The sequence below is a fragment of the Phalacrocorax carbo genome, chromosome 2, assembly GCF_963921805.1.
Source record: "Phalacrocorax carbo chromosome 2, bPhaCar2.1, whole genome shotgun sequence".
Classification (NCBI taxonomy): Eukaryota; Metazoa; Chordata; class Aves; order Suliformes; family Phalacrocoracidae; genus Phalacrocorax; species Phalacrocorax carbo.
In genome coordinates, this window is record NC_087514.1 from 1,735,417 (window position 1) to 1,755,689 (window position 20,273).

Genomic DNA, 20,273 nt, shown 5'->3' on the forward strand with positions numbered 1-20,273 from the left:
GGGCTTTGTGGAGCCCACCTCCAGGTCCTGGGAGCCCTCTTGATTTAGATCAATGCAGTGAAGTCCTACACGGACTTTATGTGCACTGTGGGTAGACTTGCAACCTTGTCCGTGAGCTTACGGCACCCTACGTAACACACAGAGCTCGAGGGAGAGCAGCTTTCCTGGAGTGGGGCCGACAGCCAGCTCCCACTTGCTGGTTTCCAAAGGAATTTTAGGGCTGTTACATGCAAAGAAATGAAATTTTGAGGTTTATCTGACACCTCGTGGCTTCCTGCTTCTTTGTAAGTGTTGGGAGAAGCAGGAGGCAGCGAGCTCTATTCCTCGGTGGCGCGGAGCTACGCTGCTTCGTGGCTAAGGGGAAGGGTTGGCTGTACTGGTGTTCCCCTGGGAATCACAGTGACAGTCCTATCTGACACCTCTTTGCTGTTTTCCATTAATTTAATAATATTTTTGCCTCTTAGTGTGGACTTCTCTTCCGTTAGTAGAGCATATGGGGTTTTTTGGGGTCCAGTGAACAAGATACGGGCCACCTTCATTTGGTTTCGCCAGCTGCCATCTCAACCTTGCGAGAGCAGCGATGCTGTTACATCAGAGTCCCCGAGCAGCTGTAGTTCTGAAAGGGCAGCCAGTCCGTTTGCCACCAGGTTTGAATAAAGCAAAGGTGGACTCTGAGGTTTACTGAGATGATACTTTTCTGATGTAGTTGAGAGCTACAAGGCTTTTCTGGGGTGGGTTATGTGATGGGATTTCTACTCATCCTTGGACCTTGCCAATGCTTTGACCACTGTGGCCAGCAGGGTGAAGGAGGGGATTGTCCCCCTCTGCTCCGCTCTGGTGAGACCCCCCCGCAGCCCTGCGTCCAGCTCTGGGGTCCCCAGCACAGCACAGACACGGACCTGTTGGAGCGAGTCCGGAGGAGGGACACGGAAATGGTGCGAGGGCTGGAACCCCTCTGGTGGGGAGAGAGGCTGGGAGAGTTGGGGTTGCTCAGCCTGGGGAAGAGAAGGCTGCGGGGAGACCTTATTGCGGCCTCTTAGTACTTAAAGGGGGCTGATAAAGACGGGGACAGACTTTTTAGCAGGGCCAGCAGTGACAGGACAAGGGTTAATGGTTTTAAACTGAAAGAGGGTAGATTCAGACTAGATCTAAGGAAGAAATATTTTATGCTGAGGGTTGTGAGACAGTGGCCCAGGTTGTCCTGAGAGGTGGTCAATGCCCCATCCCTGGGAACATCCCAGGTCAGGTTGGACGGGGCTCTGAGCGACCTGATCTAGCTGAAGATGTCCCTGCTCATTTCAGGGGGATTGGACTGGATGACCTGGAAAGGTTCCTTCCAACCCAAACCATCCTATGATTCTATGATTTGCTGTGCAACGTTGGCCCATTTCTGTGAACCCACCTGGAGGATGGGAGCCATCCTCTTCTCTCGGTCTGCTTCCCTCTGGGGAGTTTGCTAGTCGCCTCTAGGGCCCATTTGATATGGAAGAAAACATCACCTCAATGTCCTGCCTTGGTTCAACCGCTTCCACGAGACGACAGCAAGCAAACAGGAGGTGACAGTGAAAGCAGCCTCCTCGAGGTGGAGGCTCCAGGTGCCACGTTGAAAACACAACAGGAACTTTGCAAGCACTGCTTTAAATCGCCTCTTTGGCTGAAAAAAACGAGCCGCTAATGAAACAATCATTTTGTTTGCCTTGAGTGTGCCAGCTTGCAGGGCACCATCCCAAATATGCCCCAGCGGGTCTGTGGAACGATATTATTTTATTGCATTTAATAGATAATGCTTGAATAAGTGTCTGCCTAAGCACAGTTTTGCTCAGACTTGCTGCTCCTGGAGATTTCTAACTCCCTCGTGATTTCATCTGCTTTTCACCAGGGAAGTTGCTGGGATGAGCAGTCAGATGCTTGGATCCACGTGCTGCTCTATGGAGCCCCAACGGGCTTTCCTCCTCCTTTCCTCCGTTCCTCTACCTCTCGCTGGCAGAGGTACAAGCCAGTGGTTGAAGCCGTAGGTGCCGAGCGCCCATCACCGTGGCATCGTGGTGCAAAGCCACCAGCCTGTCCCAGAACCCAAACACGGTGCCTTCTGCGAGGCAAAGCCATCCTTTCCCGAAGAGAACACCACGGAGCAAAAAAAAACAGGCAAAAAGGAAAGTAGGGGGAAAAAAGAAAAGCCAAAAGTGAGAGCTTTAAGGAAAGCAGGACATCAGCAGGAGTGGAGGGAAACACTAATAAATTAGTCTGGGCCTAATTACTTTTCGTGGCAGCGCGTGGAGGGGACCGCGTGCAGGATAAACATTTCCTCTGAAGGAAAACACAGGCGTCCTGCCGCCTCCCTCCAGCACAGCGCTAGCCACGCAGGCAGGGTCCCTACAATTATTTTTAAAATATTCCAATTTAAATGAAAATATAAAAGAGATATTTAGAATATTTATTCTATTAGTAAAAGTGCTTACCGTGTCACTTTTAGAGTGTCAGAAAAGCATTCTCCTACAGATGATGGATAGCAGCCTGTAATTATATATGGGGAGAAATTGCTGAGCGGGCCATATTTAACTGGGGAGGAGAAATACCAGCTTGGGCCATTAAGGGTTAATTTTATTCTCTAAATAATATAAAAAGTGCTGAGTCTGTGCCTTTGCTCAAAGTAGAAAGTCCTCAAATAGACCCCGGAGAGTTTATAATATTCTACTGAATCAAGTAAAAATGTTAACCTTGCTTCATAAAACGATGGCTTGTTAAAGATGCGCAGTCCCTTTTCTTTTGAATAATTTAGGACAGGAGTAAATCTTCTCTCGTTCTCCCTGTCCGAGGAACGGCGAAAGCCGTCTGCCTGTGGTCTGAACCGCAAAGGCGCTCAACACCGGCGTAGCGTGTTCCGAGGATGAACTCAAACGAGGATGGCCGGTAATTACGAATTTAGGTTCTTTTGCGCTGGGGTTGGCACACCGGGCTCTTCTCCCAGTTGTGTTTTCCTCTCTGTGCTTCTCCCCTGAAGAAGCACAATTTCTCATTTTTATGAGACCTTCATAAAAAATGTCCATTATTATACATAATTTATGGCATGTCGTTGGCAGTGTCGCCTCTTAAGTACTTTCTAGAATGTCTTGCAGGATGCTCAGGCCAAGTTGACTGGCCTTTGACCGTTGTCATTCCCACTGTGCGAGCTCTTTGTACAAACGATGCCGGGACCGGCCTCCTCTGGCTTCATCAGAAACACAGAATAAGTGAGAAAGCTTTAATTTTGCATTCCCAAGTCCCTTTTTCGGGATCATAGACTGCAGAGGATAAAGGTCCCTCCATGCTTGGGAAGAGGGGACAGCGCCTGTATGAGAGCGTGATCGCGTCCTTCGTTAAGGGAGTGTTACCCCCAATATTAATAGTTTCCAGGAGGGAGCTGATAGAGCCAGCACCTCCATTTCCACCATCCTCACCGGTTCCTCGGTCATGGGTTAGGAAGTTTCTCCACCCTGTGTGAGCACACGTGGACCTACAGCTTCCTAAAGGGAGCGGAGGGACCTGCAAGTTCAGCTTGGTGAAGCAGTAGGTGAAATACGGCTCCAAATAGCCCTGCGGCTTGAATCACCTCTAAACACGACGTCACGCGTGTCTTAGCTAAAGCCACGAAGCGATGCCCACCACAGAAATCTCCTTGCTGCTTGCCTGGAGATCCCTGACCTTCTCTGGTGCCATGAAATGGTCACGCTGGGTGAGGCTGGTCCCTCTGGGCTGGTCACCTGCACTGGAGGAAGCCCAAAGGGGGAAGTGGGAAGAGAGGGAGAAATGGGGCCTCTTGCAGGTGCTCCCCAGGGTTTTCCGAAGACGTTTTAATTAGCTGCTCTACGGTAAATGCTTCTCTCTGGTTCCCCATCCCTCCTCCTGTGTGAGTCCTTGTGCCTGCATCGTGGCTTGGGCGTGGGTTCACTAGGAAAGGATGGGGTGAGGCTGGTGGGTGCAAGGGATGAGGTAACGCCAGCGAGCGAAGCCATGGTGGCATGTTCACTGGGGCTAGGGGAAAGCAGGAGGAGATGTGGTCATGAGTAGGCTGCGTGGCCAGCGAGCCTGGAGGAGAGATGCTCAGCTTGTCTGAGAGGCGATTTCTCTGCCAAGCAGCTCTCCTTGCTGCGCCCACGCTTGGCACCTGAAATAATACCCAAATAATATGAAATAATATGAAATAATATGAAGTAATTCTTGGCCCAAAGGAGCTCGTAGGGTGATAACATGCTTCGCGCGTCAGGCTGCTGTTGTAATATTTGATGGCTAACTGCGAGCTGAGATCTCTGCATGCTGAGAGCTCGGACCTAGGAATTTTGGCAAGCGCTTGCATTATAGCCATAGACAACCCCGAGGAGCCTTGAGATTTGTTTTACAGGCACAAAACATGACTTATTGGGGAATAAACTGTGTTTGTAAGAACTGTGGCTCAAGTAGGTTTTGGTGTTGGCGTCTTCCAGCCCTCGCAGTGTGTCAGAGCAAAGGCAAGTGAGTCAACCCGGTCCCCTCTAACTGCTGCATCTGTAAAATTGTTTTGTATTAAATAAGCTTTTCCCCCACGGTGTACATTAGCGAGCGTGCTGCATTAAATACCTATCTTCATGTTGTTTCCATCAGCTGCCTTGAAGCCTGTGGGTAAATTGTTCCCCCGTGGGAACTGTTAAGCAGGAAGACAGTGAGATTAAACAACGAGGCTACCGTGAAAACACACGGGGAGATGTACTGGAATAAATCACGGGGAAGCGGGGGTTGTGTGCTCCGGTGTTTGCCGGCAACCCATCGTTCCCAGGGACCCCAACCAGCCCCATCCTTGCCGATGACACTTGACCAGGGGACTTGCCATCGCAGCAGGGATGCTGGTGGTTGATCTGTGCTGAAACTGCCCGTCAGTCTCCTAAAATCTATCTTTTTAGTCCTATTGAGTTGCCCGGCTAACAGCCTTTCGCCAGATTTACACTTCATCCATGTAAAATACCAGCCACGCTCATGCTAGCAGGGGCAGGTCTGGTTAGCACACCCTGCCTGAGGAAGTGTCGCTTCCTTGGGAAAAATCCTTTTCCTCCCCCAGGTGGAGGGTGGTGTTTTTCACAGTGGCAGCTGCTTGATTTTTCTGTAGAAAATTCGAATGCGGGGACTTTTTCTTAGCTGATGCCTTGTTCTCGTTTGTGTTTCTCTAGTCTGATGATGCCTTAGGTTGGTTATTTTCTCCTTTTCTAGTGAAGTTTAACAGGTTCCCACTGTAAACTTATTTCATGTATCCGATACATTAAATGTAACACGATTCTTTAGGTCTTTAGGAAAAGCCGTGTGAGCTGTGTTAGCAGCAGCTAACAGGTACATGTCTTTGGGGTGTTCTCTTAATTATCCAGTGTTCAGTTCACAATGGAGCGTGGCAGCCTGGGGTCCTCGTTCCCCTTAATCTGTTCTCACAGAAAGGTGAAGATCAACGCTGTTCATATTGCATGTTCTCAGCTGGTTTTTGTTGCCTGCTGGCTAAAACAGCATTTTTCTTTTCTCACAGCCAACAGATGTTGGTCTTTCTGGGTCTTTTCTTCCACTCCCTCGGTCCCAGGCTGACCCCCAGCCAGCTTGCCTTTTCCTTGAGCACGTGCAGTCACTGAGGATCTTACCTGTGCATGTTCATCCAGGCAGCTGCTGGCTAATTCGCAGCTCTGTAATTATACTCCACCTCCATTTTTCATGGAATCATAGAATGGTTTGGGTTGGAAGGGAGCTTAAAGGTCATCCAGTCCAACCCCCCTGCCATGGGCAGGGACATCTCCCACTACCTCAGGTTGCTCAAAGCCCTAACATGACCTTGAACGCTTCCAAGGATGGGGCAAAAACTTCTCTGGGCAACCTGGGCTGGTGTCTCACCATCCTCATCATACCAGATTTGTTCCTCGTGTTCAATCCAACCCTACCCTCTTTCAGTTTAAAACCATTGTCCCTTGTCCTGTCACTACAGGCCCTGGTAAAAAGTCTTTCTCCATCTTTCTTGTAAGTCTCCTTTCTTCATTGAAAGACCACAGTAAGGTCCTCCCAGAGCCTCTTCTCCAGGCTTCTCCAACTGTCTCCTAGTCTTTCTTCCTAGGAGAGGTGTTCCAGCCTGCTGATCATCCTGGACTTCTGTCCGAGGTGGTCTTGGTGGCCACCACAACACCTGTCACATACGGTGTGGAGGTGAAGGACACTGGCTCTCCTCTCCCCGCAGCATCGAGACTTTGTGACAGCAAAAAGCTTGGAGGTGCTTAATGGCAGAAGCTTTTTGAGTCTATCAAATGTAAGAATCACGGTGAATTATTAAGCTGCGTATAAATCCTTTAAGAATAATTTATTTCTTCTCCATCCTGGTGTTCTGATCAGTTGTGCTCCTTCTCCCCAAGGTCTCCACTGCTGCGGTTGGGCTAGCGATTGGACGGGAGCTGGTCTGTGCTCTCCGCTGCCATTTCAGAGCTCCAAACTCTCCCTTAGAGGAGAAGCACATGGACAAATCTCTGGATGAAGGCCCATTGAGGGTTGTTAAATATCTTCTGGCTCTGGAAGTCCTGAAGGCCCAGACTGCTCCTTGATCTTGTCCCTCCAAAACCGGTACTGGCCCAGAGAGGATGTGGGAGAGGTTTTGGATGCGTTGGGGGTTGTGAAGGGAAGCACCCCAACTTTGCAAACAGCCTTCCCCTTTCCCTCCAGGTGTGCCAGCATCGAGAGAAGCCATGTTTGGGGGCTGAGTTTCTTCCAGATGAGTTTTCTGCGTGGCAGCCTCGTACTGTGGGTCTTCGGCATTGCATCAGTGGGTCAGTGAAGGTTTGCTCCTCTCCTGGAGGCCCTTCGGACCTTAAGAGCTCCTTCACGTGCAAATCGTTTGGCCCACGCTTTTGGTTTGAGACTGACTAAGAGGTTTCAAATGCAGATGATTTTTCTTTCAAGTCACCCCAGGGCTGGTGCCTGGAGACAACCAGCTGTGGCACAAGCGGATTTCCTTGCTCGAAGTGCTCATCTCCAAAGTCCGTGATGTTGCAACACTGAATTAGACCCAGTCAAGCTGAGCAGCTCCTCCATGCCCAGCTACCAGGCGGCTGTTTGAAGTGCAAGAAATCTTAATATAAAACCTCCTCTCTCAGTATTAGCACGGGGAGGGCTACAGGGAAGGCTAAGCTTTGAGCCATCCCAAATTATCTAATCTTGGCCGTACATCCATCTTATTCCTTTCATGGTCCTATCACAACTGCTTCCAATTTCCTCTCCCCTTTGATTCAGAGAGAGCTGGTGGCAGCAGGACATGCTTGCAGTGTTGGATAGGGAAGGACAGGATCTTGTAGACATGCAGGATCTGGCCAGACCTGAACAGAGGGGCCATGGGGAAATGGCGACGCGATCGTTGGACCTCTCAACATGATGAGGGGCTGCCCAGGAGGCAGCTGGGGAGGGATGTTCATTAAAGCGGTAAATCAGTGAAACCAGTGAGCTGGTCAAAAGTTGGGGAAGAGGAAGAGGAGAGAGACTTGCATGATTTTGCTGCTTAGAGATATACTCCTTTTCTCTTCCATTTCAATGATATCTTTAAAGATGACCGACATGGGGATGGGCTTGCTGAGCCCCGACGTCCCATTCCATAACTTCTTGTCATCAAACACATTCTGCACCAGGGGTAAAACTCACTCCGGCTCCTATTAGAAGGATCAAACCTCAAACAGATTTAAGCGCCTGTGTTCATGAGGGTTGAGTATTAGGGCCTGGACATCAGCAAATTGCTTCTTCTGAAGAGATGATCCATTTCATAGAGTTCCAGTGGGAAAGCACGGTGAGGAAGTGTTGCGTTAAAGCATCTCAGCAGCTTCTCCTCCCCCTTCTCGCTCATGCAAGGGAAGGAGCCATTTAAGATTTAAATTTATCTCCGTCTCGCACGCAGCTGTTTTGGGCTCAGATGGAGGACAGGTGGTAGAAACACCCCGTCTTAGCTACGGAAACAGCGGATGCATGCGTGAAGCTTTGTGTGGGGGTGGTTTTAGGGGTTATGAGCCACCTCCGGGCTTTCTCAGGTAGGATGTTAACAAGCGTGGGGGGAGGAAGAGGAGAGGGATTTGCCAGGTGGATGCATCCGCATCCTTTTTCCTAGTGACGGAGCACGGAGAGCTACCCGAGCATGGCTTCATTTTGACCCAAATTGTGTAGAATCTGTTTGCCAGGAGTTTTTAGTGATATTTTAGGCATATCTGTAGACGGTAGCCATTTATCGACCTGTTACATCTTTGGGTTCATGGTGTGCTGAGCGGACCTCAGCTTACCTACTGATTCTTGGTGCTTGCAGGCATGTCTGCGTGGCACTGGATATAACTCCTGGGCAGTGGGACAGCACCTTCTCTGGGATAAGGGATTTGTGGCTTACCTCCTCCCATCATTCAGAAGTAGCTGATGGAGAGCACTGCCTTTGTTAGCTCTTTTATAGTCCACTGCAGCCGTATGAAAATCGACTTTAAAAAGCAATTTCATTTCATTTTCTTTAATTTTGGCTCTGGTTGACAGATGTTTTCTGGGTGCTAGAGTTGCCTGCTTGATTGGGGTTTTTTTTCTATTAATGTGTAGCAAAAAACTTAGTCAACAAACTGATTAGTAAGTAAATTCTTTATTTAAAAAAAAATAATGGATAGGCTTGGTCATGAGTCTGCTCATAAGATCATGAATGGTGGCCAGGCTGGATCTGAGCAGGCTGGATCTGTCTGGCTGCATCCCGTTGACTTGCTGGGGACATTGAGTCCTTGTGTATCTCTGGGTGACGATGGCTGTGCTATTGATAGTAGGTGATAAATATCAGTACTGGCAATGGGAGCTTTCCATTGAAAACGCTTCGTAGCCTACAGAGGAGTTTTAAAACTAATCAGGTTTCTTCTATGGCCAATCCTACCCATGTATCGCTGTGGAAATCTTTGTGGGTTTCCAGTTGCATCTTATTTACCGTACTGTGTAATGGCATAATGAGGGTTCTTATTGCTACTTTAATTTAACTGTAGTATCTTCAACAGCATTCAGATGCTTACATTAAAGATGTTGCTTATCAGGGCAAACTTGAACTGCTTAATAGCCTGGGCTAGTTGATAATAGCGCCTAGATAAATACTGGTCTGTGATTTTCCCTCTTGCACTTTAATATCTTTGTACAAGAAGGTGCATCTCAAAACATGAAAATTAAGAAGTTCAGGCGAAAAGCAGTTGCTGAATCATAGCTATAAAGTGGGAATATACTGATGAGGCTGAGAGTTCTTGATTTCGACTTGAACTTCTGTACAGATGAACACAAAGAAGAGCAGATTTCATCTTTGCTTCAGTGCTGGAATCTCCCTTCGTTCCCATCTGTTCTTCGTTGTTGGATGATCTCTGCGTCCTACGAGCAGTGGGTGACGCCTTCCCTGAGCCACCTCGAATCACGCATGTGGTGGAGCCCCTGTCATGCCTGACGCAGACGACACTGCAGGGCATGTTCAGTGGGTGTCTGGCTTGCTCCATCCCCAATGGTGATGGTTTGGGCTTGGTAATTACCATTGATAGGTTCCCCATGAGAAACTGGCGCCATCGCGGCGTTAGGGCGCAATGGATGAGATCATCAGGGGCTCTGATGGAAATGGAGTTCCTCAACAAAGCAGTGCAGGGAATGATTGAATACCGTAGACATTGCCATGCAGTGGCGAGTGTTGGGTTGGGGATTTACGTGGATGGCTGCATCCAAAGGGTTATAGTCAATAGCTCAATGTCCAAGTGGAAACCAGTAACAAGCAGTGTCCCTCAAAGGTCTCTACCGGGACCAACACTATTTAATATCTTCTTGAACGACAGAGTTGGATTGAGTCCACTGTCAGTAAGTTTGCAGATGACACCAAGCTGAGCAGTACCCTTGAGGGAAGTGATGCCATTGAGAGGGAGCTTGATGGGCTGGAGGAGTGGGCCCATGTGAACCTCATGAAGCTCAACAAGGCCGAATGCGAGGTCCTGCACCAGGGCCGAGTCAATCCCCAGTATCAGTACAGACTGGGGGATGAAGGGGCTGGGAAGGAGAAGGACTTGGGGGTATTGGTGGGTGAAAAACTGGACATGAGCTGGCAGCGTGCGCTCACAGCCCAGAAAGCCAACCAACTCCTGGGCTGCATCCCCAGCAGCGGGGCCAGCAGGGCGAGGGAGGGGATTGTCCCCCTCTGCTCCGCTCTGGTGAGACCCCCCCGGAGCCCTGCATCCAGCTCTGGGGTCCCCAGCACAGCACAGACATGGACCTGTTGGAGGGGTCCGGAGGAGGGACACGGCAATGGTGCGAGGGCTGGAACCCCTTTAGTGTGGAGAGAGGCTGGGAGAGTTGGGGTTGCTCAGCCTGGGGAGACCTTGTTGCGGCCTTTCAATACTTAAAGGGGGCTGATAAGAAAGATGAAGAGAGACATTTTACCAGAACAAGGTGAAATGGTTTTAAAATAAAAGAGGGTAGGTTTAGATTGGAGATAAGGAAGGAATTTGTTACGATGAGGATGGTGAGACACCAGCCCAGGTTGCCCAGAGAAGTTGTGGATGTCCCATCACTGGCAGTGTTCAAGGTCATGTTAGACAGGGCTTTGAGCAACCTGATCTAGTTGAAGATGTCCCTGCCCATGGCAGGGGGGTTGGACTAGATAATCTTTAGAGGTCCCTTCCAACCCAAACCATTCTATGATTCTACGGTTCCTCCTTAACCTGTGGCTTTGCTTTTGTGGTGGCTCAACTGGTCCTGGGTGCTTTGGGGTTGGAGTAGGGCTGAGTTGCTCAGTGTCACTGGCTGGTCTTCTTCCATCCACCTGGCTTGCCTTTTTTCCCTTACTTACATTTTGGCTTACGCTGTCTGCAAGTGTGTTGGAGCTGTGCGTCTCTCCTCCAGGCTGATTCAGGACATTGATAGAAACCAAGCCTGGAAAATCCAACCTCTGGCCGCTGTGACTCCAAGCAAAGCTCTCACCAGTCTGCAGGAACCTGGGGATGAGGAGTGAGATCAGGCAGGCAGCAATTCTGAAATGAGACGATACATTTCAATTAAAAAAAAAATATTGGAAATGCTCAATTATGGTGGTACTTCTGCTCCGAGCTGAAACCTGGAGGTGTCGCTTGCATATGCACTGGGGAGGTGCAATGCTCTGACATCATTTTGCTATGTGGGAAATTCCAGTTACAGAGGAATAACACCCTCAAACCAAGGAGCAGCAAGATGAGAGGAGAGAGTCAATGGTCATTTAGAGGAAGCCCTAAGATGGTCATTTCTTATTTGGGCTGGACCATGCCGGGAGAGTGGATGCTGCAGGGACAAGGCTTTTTCTTGCCCGTTTCAATCCCTCCCAGCTATTTTGCTGCCTCTTAAATATGATGTTTCCAGTGATTATAGAAATGCTGCCCCATTCTTGCTCCAGCCCTGGAGGTATTTTAGCTCAACTGCTGTTTTATTGCCTGCAAATACCAAGGGAGAGGGTTCACAGCTTTGCGGTAGAGAGCATTTGGTAGATCCTGAATCCTAGTGAGCATTTGGAGAAGGCCATCAGAAGCCATCGCTTCCCTGCAAGCATTTTGCTAAGGCACCAAACTCTGTTTTGTGGACAGAAACCCGTTTCGGAGCAAATTCCTTAGGATAATTGTGTTGGCTAAATTTCTCCATCATTATTCCACAGCCTGGATGATGTTCGGATGTATTGTCCTCCAGGTTTTAACAGCAGGGAGCTGGAATTTTTTTTTCAGGCTGCTTCCATCTGCACCCAATTATAAAAAAGCCATCAAAAAGAAGCTATTTACTGGCTGTCAGTTCAGAGCGGCATCAGAAAACAGCTCCGCCACCTCCAGCAATAGCTTCCCAACAGCCACTTAGTGCTGAGACGTGGTGGGTAAGAGGGACATTAAAACAGCCTGACATCAATCCAGCCAGTTAATCCTGCCACTCGGCGATGGGGCTACCTGTAATAGCTCTCGTGAAGCTGCGTGGATGTGCAGAGGGCTTTCAAAAACAGAAAGCACTTGAGTTGAGGCACTTGGGTTTGGGGGATTAACTCATGCTTTTAATGCTCCCATTCCCCAGAAGGTGTGTTTGATGCTTTTATTGCTGCAGCACTCCAGGTTTCTAGGCAGGAGCTGGACTCTTATTTCCATCACGGTGGACAGAAAGATGGACGCAGGTCCAAGGAGATGAGGAGAAGCTCCAGCACTTTGCCATCTCTTGTCCATCTGCTGGTCCCTTGTACCTGCTGTACCCCAGCGCTGGGAAAGGAGGGATCAAGCAGGGGATGAGAGAAGCCTGGTGATACTTGAGAAGTTCAACCTGCGCAAACTGCTGGTGGAGTGGAGCCGGGAATGTCAGGCTGGATGGGACCTCTCATGCCCAACCCGTAAGGTCAGTGGGCGATTGTTGATCGGCCCAGTAACCCAGCTTCACTTTCCTCCCGCCCTCCACTGCCTCCTGCCAAGTTGTTCATGGAAAATGTTAATTAACGTCATTCCCAGGGCTGAACCGGGACCTTGCACCAGTTGCTGCCTCCTTCTTTGCCAAGTCCGTGCTAAAGAAGGCTGCGCCCTGCAAACCCCCTCATCCCCGTCCCGCTCCCTGTGCGCGCCGGGACCCGTTGAGCCATTTAAGGCTTTGTGGGTCGTTAGCGGCACCTTGAATTTCACCCAGGGCTGCCTGGCAGCCAGGGAGGAGTCCCTGCCGTGGGGGCTGCCAGCTGGGCACCATCCCAGCGCTGGGCACTGCTGCTGGTCTCCTCTGGGCAGGCTGTGGGGGGAACCCCAGAGCAGGGAGACCGGGATGGGGACAACGTCAGCGGGATGATGGCATCCTCATCAGCGCCCGATGTAGCCAGGAGTTTCTCCCCAGGGCTTTTTAGGGGTGCTGTGGGTTTTCTGTTGTCTCTTTTGGAAGAGACCAGAGGCTTTTTTCTCTTTTATGGTCCAACCTGTGGGCTGGCGGGGGTCCCATGGGGGTATAATTAGCCACCCCGACAGGTGGAAGGGATCAGATGGCCTCTGGCGCGAGGTCGCGCCCGCCGCCCTGCAGCCCTCCTTGGCTTCACCCCGGCTGACACGCAGCGAGCAGCAAACCGCCTTAGAGCAACCCAGCCCCAGCATGTTTGCTCTGGCATGCAGGGCGAGAGCAGAAGAGCTGCCGTAAATAAACAGAAAGGGCTTTTCCAGCCACCGAGCCTGGCAGGGAGCTGATCCCAGCCTCACCATCCCAGCCCTGAAACGGCGGTGATGGACGGGGTGTTACGGAAGAAGGGCCGAGCACTGGGAGCAGCATGGAAAAGCCATTAGAAACTTGAGCCGAGGACATGGCCCTGGGATTAGTCGCACACGGTTTGTTTTCTTTATTAAGTATCTTTTTGCCGTGGAGCCAATAAATGTGGTCTGGTACAATGATCGGCTCAGAGGTCTGTGCCGGGGAGGTGGCGCATCCCGCTCCCAGCACCCAGCCGGGACTGTGGCACCGTCCCCCGGCAGGGATTTGTAACCAGTCCCTTGGGTGCTGCGTTTCTCAGCTTTTCCCCCAAATGGCATCATTCCCCAGCGGAATTCCCCAGCCCTCGCCGGCTGCGAGGGTGATGCATCCATGCAGCTTTTTGAGGCCAGGGCTCTTTTTTCCTGCTCTTCCCCTTCTTAAGTCCATTTTGTGCTTGGAACTGCTCTACGGAAGCAGATCTCATGTCGTTAGGCAGAGGCTTTGAAGAGCTGCCACCCTGGTGATAATTAGCAGTAATCAACTTAAGGCAGGTTCGTAATTATTAGGAGGTTTGCAGGGTGTCACCATCATCGCATGGATGGAGATTTGGAGGTGGTGGCGGGCTAGAAACCTTGCAGCGTGCGGTAGATCTGAAGTATTCATCAGGCCAACTTGCCATCACATGAGATTGGTGCCGTTGAACTAGAGCTGGCCCTAGTTATAAGGACGATACAGGAATTATTTCATGTTGATGCCAATCAGAAAGGTGATTGCACAGCTTGAGAGTTTTTCTCCCTGTTTTTCTGCCTCATATTGTATGAAACGTGAAATCCTGAGGTTTTGCTCTTGTTTTCCTTGGGATCCACTTGTCCTGGCAAAGCTGACTCAACAGCTCTGCCCATCCCTTGCTGCCGGAGCCGTGTAATTTCTGGGCAGTCATCATCATCCATTGCTGCCCATCCAAATAAAGAATGGCTTTGGGCAAACCATGTTGGGAAAAGGAGAATGAGAAGAAAAACCATAGGGGTTTGGAGGTGTTATCCATGCAGATGATCTCACCTGGCGCTGTCTCACTTCCAATGTCCCCAGCTCTCCATCGCCCAGCAGACCCCACGTTCATCCCAGCCTTCAGTCCCTAATGGGCTGTGTCTTTATTTTACCTCTCCCCTAATTTTGTTTCACTTTTTTAAAGGCAGTTAGCAGGTTGAGGAGTTTGCTTTTCTACTCGCTAATATATTGGGAAAAATTATTGCCCTTGAAAGCTTTCCTGTTGCAGCCTTTTCCAAGCATTTATTCTTGGTCTGGGCCATATCCCGTCAGCAGGTGGAGGTGTCCAGACCAGCACAAGTTGAGAAAAAAGTGGGGAAAAAGTGAAAGCTGTTCTCCCAAACCTCTGCTTGATTCAAACGTATGTTTTCTAGCTGGTTTGCAAGAGAACGGCTGCTTAAACAGAGCGTTCTGCACTGGAGGAGATGGTTTTCCCATACCCACTCTTGAGTGACATACCCAAATAAGCAGTAACGTTCCTACCAGCTTGGGACAGGCAGGAACTGGCCTCATCTGCTCAGCTGGGATGCTCTGGTCTCTAGTGATGTTTTTCCAAAGCTGGTCCACAGGTGGAAGAGAGTAAACTGTCTTCTGGGCTGAATCCAGAGCAGCGGGGCCAGCAGGGCGAGGGAGGGGATTGTCCCCCTCTGCTCCGCTCTGGTGAGACCCCCCCCGGAGCCCTGCGTCCAGCTCTGGGGTCCCCAGCACAGCACAGACACGGGCCTGTTGCAGCGGGTCCGGAGGAGGGACACGGAAATGGTGCGAGGGCTGGAACCCCTCTGGTGGGGAGAGAGGCTGGGAGAGTTGGGGTTGCTCAGCCTGGGGAAGAGAAGGCTGCGGGGAGACCTTATTGCAGCCTCTTAGTACTTAAAGGGGTCTGATAAGAAAGATGGGGGCAGACTTTTTACCAGAGCCTGTAGTGAGAGAACAAGGGGTAATATTTTTAAACTGTCAGAGGGTAGATTTAAATTGCACGTAAGGAAGAAATATTTTATACTGAAGGTGGTGAGACACCAGCCCAGGTTGCCCAGAGAAGTTTTTGCCCCATCCTTGGAAGCGTTCAAGGTCATGTTAGGGCTTTGAGCAGCCTGCGGTAGTGGGAGATGTCCCTGCGCATGGCAGGGGGGTTGGACTGGATGACCTTTAAGTTCCCTTCCAACCAAAACCATGCTGTGATTCTGTGATCATAGAATCATAGAATCATAGAATCGTTGAGGTTGGAAAAGACCCTTAAGATCATCGTGTCCAACTGCTAACCTATCACTAAACCATATCCTCAAGCACCACATCTTCCCTTCTTTTAAATACTTCCAGGGGAGACTCCACCACCTCCCTGGGCAGCCTGTGCCAATGCCTGACAACCCTTTCGGTGAAGAAGTTTTCCCTAATATCCAACCTAAACTTCCCCTGGCACAGCTTGAGGCCATTTCCTCTTGTCCTAAATTCTATGAAACATAGGATTTTGGAGTAATGGCAGCGCCTGGGTGCTGTTTAGAGATGACTTTCCTCCCAGGTTGCCTGTTGGATTGTAGACTTACTTGGTGTTGAAGATTCCTCCAATAGAAAGTCACAGGAACTGGGGTTTTTACTAATTTTTCAGTAGAAAAGCAGCGATGTCACTGCACCGTCACCCACATTGAGCCAGTGTCCATGTGTCCATCTGGATCCCCAGCCCTCTTGCTGCTCAGTGCCATCCCCAACCTCCAGCAGACGAACTCCTTGTTTCGCTGCCGACTTCAGCGATCAGCCCCAGGCAGCAGAGCTGCTGAAACCTTCTGCCCTTTCAAAGAGAGAGCTCCCACGGCTCAGCAGTGCTGCCACTTCATCCCGAAGGTCAACATGGGGAGCTGCTCCCATGCCCCCAAAGTTAAGTTACATTAAAAGGGCAGGAGCTCACCTACCTCCCGCATTGTTGGGAAGATGCATTTTTATATACAAGCAAGAATGATCATTCTGAAACCATCACTCTGTGTCTCTTCCTATGGATTTAAACTGTATGAAGTTTAATGGGGCAAGTGCTGAATTTTGCCCCTGGGGCAGGGCAGCCCTGGCTGTACAGACAGACCAGGGAACGGGGGGCTGGGGAGCAGCTCTGCAGAGGGACCTGGGGGCTCTGGCTGACAGCAAGTTGAACACGAGCCACCAGCGTGCCCTGGCAGCCCAGGGGGCCAGCCGTCCCCTGGGGGGCACCGAGCCCTGCATCGCAGCCGGGCGAGGGGGGGGATTGTCCCGCTCTGCCCCGCGCTGGGGCGGCCTCACCCCGAGTGCTGTGGGCAGCGTTGGGCGATGCAGGACATTGAGGGTATAAAGCTACTGGAGAGTGTCCAGAGGAGGCCACGGGGCTGGGGAAGGGTTTAGAGGGGAAACCGTATGAGGAGCGGCTGGAGTCCCTGGGTTTGTTCAGCTGGAGCAGAGGAGGCCGAGGGCAGCCTCATGGCGCTCTGCAGCTCCCTCCCGAGGGCAGGAGGAGGGGCAGGGCTGGTCTCTGCTCTCTGGTGACCAACGCCAGGACCCGAGGGGATGGCAGGGAGATGGGCCAGGGGAGGGTTAGGCTGGGCATTAGGGAAAGGTCCTTCCCCCAGAGGGTGGTGGAGCCCTGGAACAGGCTCCCCAGGGAGGCATCACGGCACCAGCCTGGCGATGTTCCAGAAGCACTTGGACAAGACCCTCAGAGACCTGGTGTGAATTTGGGGTGTCCTGTGCAGGGACAGGAGTTGGGCTCGATGGTCCTTGTGGGTCCCTCCCAGCTCAGGACATTCTACGATTCTATGATTTGTCCCATTTTCCCTCAAACCTGTGCAAAATTTGCATCCCTGTGCTACCCTGTAGCAAAGAGGTTTGCAGCGTGGGCGTCCGAGTGTGGAAGGATCCACATGGGGAAGAATGTTAACGGGGATGTTGTGAACCCTTCATTGTGCTGTGTGTGTGGGGTTGTGCCTCGCCATGGCTGTCACGACGTGGTGCACTCCTCCTCTCCCTGCTAAAGCCAAGCTGGGTGGGGTGGGGTGGAGCATCCTGGGTGGGAGTGAGTCCACCCAAGTCATCAGAGGGCCGAGCAGGGCACCAGGACCTGCTCCCACCCTGCATCCCTTGACACATGCTGGGAGAAACTCTGGGTCACCGGGTGTTGCTGTCACAGTGTTGGGAACAGTCGGAGATTAGAGAAAAGCTGTTCTTTCTCCCTTCCCCCAGCCAATGTTCCCAGCCACCCAGTTGGAAATCACACCTGAAGGTGTCTCCTCTCCCCTGCCTCCATGTCTTCCTGCCTTTCCTGCTGCCAAATATTGCCATTTCCCAGCAGAAATCCTTGTCCAGGGGACGCTGTGGAGCACTGCTGATGTCTCCCTCCCACCGGCACAGCCAGTGGCTGCAGGGATGACTGTGAGCATTGGCACTGGGAGCCACCAAAATGCTGGGCTGGGAGCGCAGAAGCGCTTTTAAGGGTGAACATCTTGATGCCGTCATTTTGCCAGTGCCGTGCTGCGGCCACACTAAGTCTCCTCAGACAGGAGAGCATCAGTCAAACTCATTCCAATGCCCTAAGCAGAGCTGTATTGAGCTTCAACCCTGGGCCACCTTCGTCAGGAGGGTGGTCCAGGCAGCAACCCCAGAATAAGTCCTACAAGGACCATGCTTTGTTGCTGCTCTTTCCGGCTCCTCCCCAAGTCCCAAACACATCTGGGACAAGAAAACCCTCTCCAAAACCAATTTCTTCAGCCCAGTTAACCTCTTTGGGACCTCCCAGCATCACCACCTTGGGCGTAGATCATTGCTCTTATGACTTTGGTGGTTTGGGTCCTTAAAATGAGGCACTTGGAAAGCTGTGGGTATGTAGTGTCTCCCGGAGGACAGTATTATTTTTTAAGTATTTAAGAGTATTTTGGCATGGAATAGTATTTTGATATGGAGAAGGAAGCACCAACACATCCTTCTCTTCCTTTAGCAACGTGTTGGTGCTAAAGGCTGCCTTTCCCAACGTTGCTCTTTTTTCCCTTGCAGTGCAAGAAGAAGCACACGCTGGTTTGCCCCGACTTTGCCAAGAAAGGTGTCTGCCCTAGGGGTGCCCGGTGCAAGCTGCTGCACCCGCAGAAGAAGCGCCACCCAAGAGAAGCAGAAGACGGGGACCGCAGTGACCCCCCCTCCAAGCGGAAATGGGTGTGGGAGGAGACGGGCAGGTAGGAAAGAGCAGAAGAAACTTCCTTTGCTGTTCTTAAACAGTTTTCTTCCCAGCCTGCTCTGGATGTTTCCCCTTCCAGACGTATATCCATCTGTGTGCTGGTTTGTTCTAAGATGTCGCTGATGTGGGTCACTGTGGTGCCTTCTTGATAGAGCCACCACGGGCAACAGGGTTGGGCAGGGTCTGTGCTCGAAGGAGAGGTTAAGAGCCAACGGAGAGGAAAGAGAGGATAGCTTGCATCTTGCTACCTGATGTGTGCCGTTGGAGTGTGGGTATCTTCACCCTTAAAAATATGTCGCCCAGGGCTTTGGCACCTCCAGGTATCTCCAAGGCTTTTGTAGAACTTCCTCCTGGGAGATAGAGTCATAAAATAGAATCATAGAACCATTAAGGTTGGAAAAGACCTCTAAGATCATCAAGTCCAACCGCCAACCCAACACCCCCAAGGCCTCCTAAACCATGTCCCCAAGTGCCACGTCTACATGTTATTTGAACCCCAGCAAGGAATGGTGACTCCCCCACCTCTCTGGGCAGCCTGTGCCAGTGCCTGACCACTCTTTCAGTGAAGAAATTTTTCCTAATATTCATCTAAACCTCCCCTGACGCAGCTTGAGGCCGTTTCCTCTCATTCTATCACTTGTTACCTGGGAGAAGAGACCAACCCCACCTCACTGCAGCCTCCTTTCAGGGAGTTGTAGAGAGCGATAAGGTCTCCCCTCAGCCTCCTCTCCCCCAGGCAGATGGAGGCCCTGATGGAGACTCCACCACCAAAAATGGGTACAGCTTATCCGTAGCTCAGTGGGAAACTGGAAACCATCCTCTCTCTTCCACACCTCCGCAATGGAGAGCAGAGCCCTGCTGATGCACAGCAGAGCTGAGCCCTCAGCGTGTCGTGGAGGGACTTGCTCTTGGGGTGGGACTCGCTGCCTGAAGAAGCAGAGATGGGGACAGATGTGGAGATACAACAGTCTTTGTAAAACCTTTTGATGTTGGGCTGGTTTTTGGTTAATCCTTGGAAGCTCGTCGAGCTCTCTCTGGGCAAAGATGGTGCTTTTGGGTGCTGGGACGGAGCCTGCAGGCTGATGGACTCATTGGTCCTCATCCCTGCAGGGAGACAGATTTTCTTGAGCTTGGCACATCCTTGCATTCCTCTGCCCTCACCCCTGAGCCCTGCCTGCAAAACCACTACATCCCAATGTAACTAAAACTTAAGGCAAAATTGAAATTTGGCTTTAAAAGCCAAAATCTAAAAATCCTGGCGAGTGGGAGGATAAAACACCGGCTGGGATGCTCAGCTCCTCCACAGCTCTTTGCAGTGGGATGTGGGGGTGAAGGTGGGATGGAAATGGGAGGACCTGGGAGCTGCACCGGTCTGGTCCATGCTCTTGCCCGGTCCTGGGCCTCATCCTGGCCCTGCCTTGTAAGGTAGCAGAACGGGGAAGAGCACTCAGTGGATTCTCTGAACTTATCCCGGGTGACAGAAGAGCCTTGGAATGACACCCAGCTCACGTCCCCGGTGTGAATGAGGTGTAAGATAGCTCCTTGCTCTTATTAGGTAAGGAGGCATGAACGCAGGGATGGGCGGCAGGGAGGCACTCCCCTCGTGTCCCGGGGCCAGCTCCTGGCATCCTCCGTGGGGAAGGGAGCATGCCCAAGCTTGGAAGCTGCTCGGGGGGGTTTTTTTTTCCTTTATTGGCACCATCATTGGAGGTGTTGAAGGCGCTGAAGTGTCACGTTAGCTGGGCTCGGAGGAGGGCAGCAGGGTTGGGGCTGAGCCAAGCCCAGCGGGGCATCACCGAGCCATCCCCTGCTCCCTACACCCTCCATCTCTCCTCTCTTCCACTCGCTC

The 20,273-nt window shown here is 51.2% G+C and overlaps 1 protein-coding gene across 1 annotated transcript in view; it reads left to right on the forward strand.

Moving 5' to 3' along the window:
- The window catches only part of ZC3H3 (zinc finger CCCH-type containing 3), a 192,567-nt gene that overhangs the window by 157,239 nt on the left and 15,055 nt on the right, over positions 1–20,273 (forward strand). The window contains exon 10 of the mRNA XM_064441978.1: positions 18,247–18,422. Within this exon, the coding sequence (XP_064298048.1) occupies positions 18,247–18,422 (176 nt within the window). The remainder of the gene's footprint in view (positions 1–18,246; positions 18,423–20,273) is intronic.